This window comes from Tiliqua scincoides, chromosome 10, assembly GCF_035046505.1.
Source record: "Tiliqua scincoides isolate rTilSci1 chromosome 10, rTilSci1.hap2, whole genome shotgun sequence".
Classification (NCBI taxonomy): domain Eukaryota; kingdom Metazoa; phylum Chordata; class Lepidosauria; order Squamata; family Scincidae; genus Tiliqua; species Tiliqua scincoides.
In genome coordinates this window covers 7,069,198-7,078,500 of record NC_089830.1, presented here as the reverse complement: position 1 = coordinate 7,078,500, position 9,303 = coordinate 7,069,198, and the positions used below count along the sequence as shown (strand labels likewise).

Here is a 9,303-nt window from a genome sequence, read left to right as displayed (position 1 = left end):
ATATTTTTTTGTATTTTTAAAATTGTATATTGTATAGCTTGTTGCGTGTTCCTTTTTTTAACTTGTCACCACCTATGGGCGTTGTTTTTTTTTTTTTAAAGAATTATTATGTTATTTGCTCTGCTGGTTTTAAATGATGAAGGACACAGTCCTAACCCACTTTCCAGCACTGATTTAGCTGCGCCAATGGGGTGTGTGCTGCATCCTGCAGTTGGGGGGCAGTCACTGAAGCCTCCTCAAGGTAAGGCTATGTTTGTTTCCTTACCTCTGAGTTGCATTGCCCTGACCTCCATGCTGGAAAGTTGGTTAGGATTGCGCCCTTAGATTTTAACTGTTCATTTTATATTTCTATGCTGTATTTTATGTATTGAATTTTGTAAGAGACACCTTGAGCTTTAGGAAAGGCGGGGGTATGAATGTTTCAAATAAATAAATAAATAATCAATCTGGATTGGGCTTGGGTCCAGGGACCACCTTCTCCCACACATTCTGGCCTGATCTCTTAGGTTAGTGGTTTTCACACTTTTAACACTGGGACCCACTTTTTGGAATGAGAATCTGTCAGGACCCATTGGAAGTGATGTCATGACCAGAAGTGACATCATCAAGCAGGACAATTTTTAACAATCCTAGGCTGCAATCCTATCAACACATACCATGGAGTAAGCCTCATTGACTATCATTCATCTACAGAGCACCTGTTCAAAGTACAGGTCTGTAACATTTCCCCAAATGCAGTCACATACCATGGTAGCATCAAGTCTAATAGAATAAAATATTGAAATGAATGGGGACCCACCTGAAATTGGTTCGTGACCCACCTAGTGGGTTCCAACCCACAGTTTGAGAAGACAGTGTGTCTTAGGTCACCTGAAGGGGCTCTCCTTCAAGTGCGGCCTCTGTCCCAAGTGAAAGGGGTGGCAGCTCCCATGGGGGGGCCTTCTCTGTAGTGGCACCACAACTATGGAATTCCCTACTGGGGGGGACGGACATTTAGAACTACCAGCTCCTTCACAATGATTCTGTTTAGTCTTGTGAGTGTGTGGTGTGTTGTCTGTCTGCCCCATGCCCTTTTTTTATTTATTGTTTTGTTGTTGTTTAGATTGCAACGTTAATTCTTTTGTTTATTGTTTAGACTGTGAAGGTTTATCTCTTTTTATTTATTGTTTAGATTGCAATTTTTATTTATTGTCTTGTTGTTTAGGTTGTGATGTTTGTTTGTTTTTGGCCAACTCTAAAATTGTAAGCTGCAGTGAGCATCTGTTCCAGCAGAGGAAAGGGGGGGGGGTAGGCTTAAAGTGGTTTCTGAGCATGTGCTTCCTCTCTACACATTCTCAGGGGAACTCTTGTCTTTCAGCTTCCTGGGTGAATCCTTTGTAAAAACCAACCAAACTTAGTTACAGAGAGGAAAGAGTTAACAGCGTCACTACCAAGTCTGCTCTGGTGTCGCCCCCCCATTGTTGCAACAATTGTTCCATTGTATCCTTTGCAAGCGCAGTCAGCTGAGAGCCCAATCCTAGGCATGTCTACTCAGAAGTAAGTCCCATTATAGTCAATGGGGCTTACTCCCGGGTAAGTGTAGCTAGGCTGGTAGTCTGAGAACCCAATCCTAGGCATGTCTACTCAGAAGTAAGCCCCATTATAGTCAATGGGGCTTACTCCTTGCTAAGTGTGCATAAAGTTGTAGCCTGAGAGCCCAAGCCTCGGCATACCTACTCAGAAGTCCCATTATAGTCAATGGGGCTTACTCCCGGGTAAGTGTGGATAGGGTTGCAGCACTGAAAGCCCACTCCTATGCATGCCTACTCAGAATTAAGTCCCATTATAGTCAATGGGGCTTACTCCCGGGTAAGTGTGGATAGGGTTGCAGCACTGAAAGCCCACTCCTATGCATGCCTACTCAGAATTAAGTCCCATTATAGTCAATGGGGCTTACTCCCGGGTAAGTGTGGCGAGGATGGCAGCCTGAGAGCCCAGGCCTTTGCATGCCTGCTCAGAAGTAAGTCCCTTTACAGTCAATGGGGCTTACTCCCGGGTAAGTGGCTGGGTTGGCAGCCTGAGATCGCAGCCCCGGGAGCAGCAGCCCTTCCGCCCCTGCACAGCTCCGCCCCCATCCCTGCCTGCCTGCCTGCCTCTTCCTGGGCTGCTGGAGGCCTGCTCTGCCCGGCTGCGGCTCCCCGATGGCTGCGGCGCGCCCGCTGCCGCTGGTGGTGATCCTGGGCGCGACGGGCACCGGCAAGTCCCGGCTGGCGCTGCAGCTCGGCCTCCGGCTCGGGGGAGAGATCGTCAGCGCGGACTCCATGCAGGTGGGCGCCCCCCCCCCCCGCAGCAGTGTTGGAACAGTAAAGGTGTCCCTGAGCACGTGCAGAGTGTCTCTCTCTAGAGACCGGGCTGCAGAAGGTTGGGAGCCGGAGTGCCGGCAGAGTGAGAGCAGACCAAGAAAATAGTTCTTTACCCAGCGTGTCATTGGTCTGTGGAACTCCTTGCCACTGGATGTGGGTATGGCATCTGGTCCACGGATGCCTTTAAGAGGGGAATTGGACAAATTTATGGGCGGAAAGTCCATCCCAGGTAGGTATGCACAGGCTGAGATTAGTGTGTGGAACTGCCTGCCACAGGATGTGGCGGTGGCATCTGTCCTGGACGCTTTGAAAAGGGGATGGGACAAATTTCTGGAGGAAAAGTGCATCCCAGGTTACAAGCCATGATGAGTATGTGCAACCTCTTGGTTTTTAGAAGTTGGCTACCTAAGAATGCCAGGTGCAAGGGAGTGCCACCAGAATGCTGGTTTTGTGTACTGCTTGCCACAGGATGTGTTGTTGATGTCTGGCCTGGATGCCTGTAGAAGGGAATTGGACAGATTTATGCATGGGATGGGTAGAGTCAATAGAGGAATGTTCTTTCGCCTCTCACACAACAGCAGAACCAGGGGACAGCCACGGAAATTGAGTGTCGGGAGAGTCAGAACAAACCATAAAAATATTTCTGTATCCAGTGTGTAATTAGTCTATGGAACTCTTTGCCACAGGATGTGGTGATGGCATCTGGTCTGAATGCCTTTAAAAGGGAATTGGACAGATTTATGAGGGAAAGGTCCATCACAGGTTACAAGCTGTGATGGGTAAACACAGCCTTCTGGTTTTAGAAATAGGCTACCTCAGAATGCCTGATGCAAAGGAGGGCACCAGGATGCAGGTGTCTTGTTGTCTTTTGTGCTTCCTGAGGCATCTTAGTTTTGGAAATTCCTGATAAAATCTCGAGGATCCACCTCAGGATGTCGATTCCTGGAAACTCCAGGCTCAGTTCTGGAGGGTTGGCTCAAACCTAGGTGCAAACTGCTTTGGAAGTCCTTAAGAATGTAAGAAGAGCTCTGCTGGATCTGGCCAAAGGCCCATCTAGTCCAGCTTTCTGTATGTCACAGTGGTCCACCAGATGCTTCAGGGAGCACACAAGACAACGTGATACTAGCGTTGTGTTGCCACTCCCTTGCATCTGGCATTCTGAGACTACTTCTAAAACCAGGAAGTTGCGTGTACCAATCATGGCTTGCAACCTATGATGAACTTTTCTTCCAGAAATATGTCCAATCCCCTTTTAAAGGCATCTAGGCCAGGCAACCTCACCACATCCTGTTGCAAGGAGTTCCAAAGATCAACTACATGCTGAGTAAAGAAATATTTTCTTTTGTCTCTCTCTTCCTACACTCCGTTTTAGTGGATGTCCCCTGATTCTGGTGTTGTGCGAGAAGGAAAACATCCTTCTATCCCCTCTGTCCACCCTCTGCATAATTTTGTATATCTCAATCATGTTCCCCTTCAGGCATCTTTTATCTAGACTGGAAATGTCAGAGATTGAACATGGGACTATCTGTGTGCAAAGAATGTGCTCTACTAGTGAGCTACAGCCCAATTCCCAATATTTATATAGCATGGTGGTACTGGTCATTTTTATTTTCAGTCTCATACCTAAGTAAAGATGGGTTTTTTGGTTATATTTTTTCACAGGTTTTGGCAAAAATAAGAAGTGCAGAAAGCAGTGTTATGTGTTTTTATTCCAAGGGTGCATTTTTATAAATTCTAATTATAATTGCTTTAAAAATGTGCAAGGTCGGTGGTATAGTGCCAGCAGGTGCAGCCACAGTCATTACCCATGCACCCCTTCCAGTCCAGCCCAAGTGCAGAAAGCAGTGTTGTGTGATTTTATTTCATTATCACAGGAAAAAAAATTGCACCTCTACTAATAAACCCTTAAGTGAATTTGCCCTTTTTTGCCTGTGCTGTGCACTGAACTGTCATTATCACTGATCTATTCATTGCACTCTCCCAAGATTAACCAGCCAACTAACTGGCTTGTTAGTTGCAGCCAGTTCAGACCCCATCAGTCTATGTGTGAAGCAAAGGTGTCCCTGTCTGTCCGTCCCCCGCCATGTGCATCACCTTACACCTGCTTTGAACCTCCTTTGCTCTTTTTTTGCCTATTCACCCAGTTTGTATTTTAGACTTTCATCATGTCAAATAATTTGATGCCATTGGATTGGATGTCATCATTTTGTTCTCTACTATGTATATTTTACGGTAGCTACCTTGGGCATCCATGTCAGTGGGGGAAAGGTGGGGTAGAAATTTTAAAAATAAATACATCCACAAAGTTCACTTGCTTCTCCCCAGTTCCAGAATGTTTATGACTACGTTGTTGTAGGCCAAGTCCATTCATATGTTCAAAACAATTTGTTTTTAAAGTGGGAAAGAGTAAGTTCTACAAACCCCTGAGATTTCTTGTTGTGTCTCTGCATGAGTCACTAGTATGAGTGGGACCTTTCCTATCCCCACAGCTTAGTGGTAGGGCACTTGCTTTGTATGCAAAAAGTCCCCTCAGCAGCATTTTCATGTAGGAGGGGAAAGGATGCCTTCATGAAATCCTGGAGAACTGTTGCCAATCACTGTACTGAGCTAGATGGACCCCTAGGCTGGTCTTGGGACCCATGGTCTTGACTCAGCAGAAGGCAGCATCATTTGAACGTGGCTCTTGAATGGAGGGAGGCATGCAGGATTGATTACTCATTCAGAGGGGATGCCCCCCCCCTAAGAATTGCATCTTTTCAAATGGGATGATTAAATTAACCAGTCCAAGTGAAAGATTACTGCAGAGGAGGCCAGACCAGAACAGCAAATCCTGAAGAGATGCAGTGGCCAACCTCTTGTAGACTGACTGCATGTTTTGGACTCAAGAGAGCTGTAGCTTAATTTTTCATGGTGCATCAGAGCTTCCTTGTTGTGCATAGTTTGGAAGGAGTGGATATGGAGTGGAAGGGAGACAGCAGACAACTCAGGGACAGGTAAACTGAAGCACAGGTTGCTCAGAAAAGTACAGTGGGCCCTTGGTATTCGCGGGTTTGGCATCATCCACGGATGCCTCACTGCACCTCAGAGGTCCTCTAGGATGTGATTGGAAGCCATGGTGTAGGCCATGGGCCTGGCGTGACCCCACGGTAAGTCATTGTGGCATCAGGTGCTGGACTTCAGCACCCACAGAATTTGTTGTCTGTGGGGGTTATCAGAACAAAACCCATCACAGGTCATGCGGGCCTACTGTATGGCTAAAGATGGTTGGGATCTTTTCGCCTTTGTTGACTGTATTCTGATTCAAAAGTATGTCCTTGTCCTATGCCTCTGAGAGAGGGCAGGACAACTGATAGCACACGTTGTAGAAATAAACCTGGTCATCGGCCCAAAGTGTTCTGATCGTGTCCACCCATCACGCTCTCAGGAACCCCAAATCCTGGGGTTTACGGAGCAAGGCACAAGCTGCACAAAGGAGACCTGGTCCTGTTCTGAAAGCAGCTTTCTGAATTGAGATATAGTCTTTACAAGGCACACACAAGGCAAGGTTTCCTCGGGGAATGAGCACCAGGGCTGGGGAAGCTCCTTCTGACTCGACCTTATCTGTAGGAGCCTTTCAGTGCAGCCTAGCAGATGTTGCCCGACTCCGACTGCCAGCAGCACCCAGGCCTTTGTGGCAGGCCAGTGCCAGGATCTGGGGGTATACAGCACTAAAGAGATTTGTATAGGCAAGAAAGAACGGGGCAAAGGCAGGGGGTGCTCCCTTCGCCGGAACAATGGGGCTTTTTGGAGAGCCGTCTCACAGGGTGGGGAATTTGGCAGGCTTGTCCTTCTGTTGGCTTCTCCTTCAGCTGGGGAGAGCACAACAGCAGATCTGAGATAGGAGCCATTGCTTCCAGATATGTCGCTTATTTATCGAGCAGTTCCTTTCTCCGCCCTTATTCTGCTTGTCTAACATTTGTTTGTGACAAAATGCAGTCACTTTTGTTTGGTGGCTAGCAAGCAGCATTGGGACTGATTAAATTCTTCAGTGATTCTCCTAATCTTAGGACCGACAAAAGAATATATTTCTTTACTCAGCACCTAGTTAGTCTGTGGAACTCCTTGCCACATGATGTGGTGATGGCATAAGAACATAAGAACAGCCCCACTGGATCAGGCCATAGGCCCATCTAGTCCAGCTGCTTGTATCTCACAGTGGCCCACCAAATGCCCCAGGGAGCACACCAGTTAACAAGAGACCTCATCCTGGTGCCCTCCCTTGCATCTGGCATTCTGACATAACCCATTTCTAAAATCAGGAGATTGCGCATACACATCATGGCTTGTACCCCGTAATGGATTTTTCCTCCAGAAACTTGTCCAATCCCCTTTTAAAGGCGTCTAGGCTAGACGCCAGCACCACATCCTGTGGCAAGGAGTTCCACAGACCGACCACACGCTGAGTAAAGAAATATTTTCTTTTGTCTGTCCTAACCCGCCCAACACTCAATTTTAGTGGATGTCCCCTGGTTCTGGTATTATGTGAGAGTCTAAAGAGCATCTCTCTATCCACTCTGTCCATCCCCTGCATAATTTTGTATGTCTCAATCGTGTCCCCCCTCAGGCGTCTCTTTTCTAGGCTGAAGAGGCCCAAACGCCGTAGCCTTTCCTCATAAGGAAGGTGCCCCAGCCCCATAATCATCTTAGTCACTCTCTTTTGCACCTTTTCCATTTCCACTATGTCTTTTTTGAGATGCGGCGACCAGAACTGGAGACAATACTCCAGTTGTGGCCTTACCATCGATTTGTACAACGGCATTATAATACTAGCCGTTTTGTTCTCAATACCCTTCCTAATGATCCCAAGCATAGAATTGGCCTTCTTCACTGCCGCCGCACATTGGGTTGACGCTTTCATCGACCTGTCCACCACCACCCCAAGATCTCTCTCCTGATCTGTCACAGACAGCTCAGAACCCATCAGCCTATATGTAAAGTTTTGATTTTTTGCCCCAATGTGCATGACTTTACACTTACTGACATTGAAGCGCATCTGCCATTTTGCTGCCCATTCTGCCAGTCTGGAGAGATCCTTCTGGAGCTCCTCACAATCACTTCTGGTCTTCACCACTCGGAAAAGTTTGGTTTCGTCTGCAAACTTAGCCACCTCACTGCTCAACCCTGTCTCCAGGTCATTTATGAAGAGGTTGAAAAGCACCGGTCCCAGGACAGATCCTTGGGGCACACCGCTTTTCACCTCTCTCCATTGTGAAAATTGCCCATTGACACCCACTCTCTGCTTCCTGGCCTCCAACCAGTTCTCAATCCATGAGAGGACCTGCCCTCTAATTCCCTGACTGTGGAGTTTTTTCAGCAGCCTTTGGTGAGGGACTGTGTCGAACGCCTTCTGAAAGTCCAGATATATAATGTCCACGGGTTCTCCCACATCCACATGCCTGTTGACCTTTTCAAAGAATTCTATAAGGTTCGTGAGGCAAGACTTACCCTTACAGAAGCCATACTGATTCTCCCTCAGCAAGGCCTGTTCGTCTATGTGTTTTGAGATCCTATCTTTGATGATGCATTCCAACATCTTACCCGGTATGGATGTTAGGCTGACCGGCCTATAGTTTCCCGGGTCCCCCCTCTTTCCCTTTTTAAAGATAGGCGTGACATTTGCTATCCTCCAATCTTCTGGCACCGTGGCCGTTTTGTGGGACAAGTGGACATATTTTAGTCAAGAGATCTGCAACTTCATTCTTCAATTCCTTAATAACTCTTGGGTGGATGCCATCAGGACCCGGTGACTTACTGATCTTTAATTTATCAATGAGGTCTGAAACTTCTTCTCTTTTAACCTCAATCTGACTTAACTCCTCGGTTAGGAGGGGCCGTTCGGGCAGCGGTATCTGCCCGAGGTCTTCTGCCGTGAAGATAGATGCAAAGAACTCATTTAATTTCTCTGCCATCTCTAAGTCTCCTTTTATCTCCCCTTTCCCTCCCTCACCATCCAGTGGGCCAACCGCTTCTCTGGTGGGTTTTCTGCTTCTAACATATTTGAAGAAGCTTTTATTATTCCCCTTAATGTTGCTGGCCATGCGTTCCTCATAGTCTCGCTTGGCCTCTGATATCACCTTCTTACATTTCTTTTGCCAAAGTTTATGTTCCTTTTTATTCTCTTCATTAGGGCAAGACTTCCATTTACAGAAGGAAGCTTCCTTGCCCTTCACAGCCTCTCTAACTTGGCTGGTTAGCCATGCGGGCACCCTCCTGGATTTAGTGGAACCCTTCTTTCTTTGCGGTATACGCCTCTGCTGGGCCTCTATTACTGTTGTTTAGGCATCTGGCCTAGATGCCTTTAAAAGGGGACTGGACAAATTTCTGGAGGAAAAGTCCATCATAGGTCACAAGCCATGATGTGTGTGTGCAACCTCCTGATTTTAAAAGTGGGTTACTTCAGAATGCCAGTTTCAAGGGATGACACCAGGACGCAGGTCTCCTGGTCCTTTTGTCTTGTGTGCTCCCTGAGGCATTTGGTGGGCTGCTGTGAGATACAGGAAGCTGGACTAGATGGTTATGTCCTGATCCAGTGGAGCTGTTCTTATGTTCCCACAGCCTAGGTCTTAGTTACACTGCATCGGTACTACAGGTTGTGCATTGCTATCTACTTGGAGTTCTATTCCGGAACCTCCAGTGATTAAAAAAAAAATCTGTGGATACCCAAACAGTGGAAAACTAGATTTAAAGACCCACGTCCCAGTTTCTTGTTCTTCCATTGCTCCTAATGGAATAAGGTCATGCCTCAGCATCTGCCAGGGTTTGGTCCTGGGATTCCCTGTAGAGACCAAAAAATGTGTTAAATAAAAGCAGGTTTAAAAAATTTAAAAAATGCATCCGTTTACAATTGTGGTTTAAAAACAGCTTTTCGTATTGCTGTTGGGAGGCAGTCAGCAATTACAAGTGCAAAGGACCCTCTGCATTT

At 46.9% G+C, this 9,303-nt stretch overlaps 1 protein-coding gene across 1 annotated transcript in view; it reads left to right on the top strand.

The window, feature by feature from the left end:
- Positions 1-2,146: 2,146 nt before the first annotated feature.
- TRIT1 (tRNA isopentenyltransferase 1) overlaps positions 2,147-9,303 on the top strand; it is a 28,578-nt gene continuing 21,421 nt past the window's right edge. Inside the window, exon 1 of the mRNA XM_066638498.1 lies at positions 2,147-2,306. Within this exon, the coding sequence (XP_066494595.1) occupies positions 2,181-2,306 (126 nt within the window). The 5' untranslated portion in view covers positions 2,147-2,180. The remainder of the gene's footprint in view (positions 2,307-9,303) is intronic.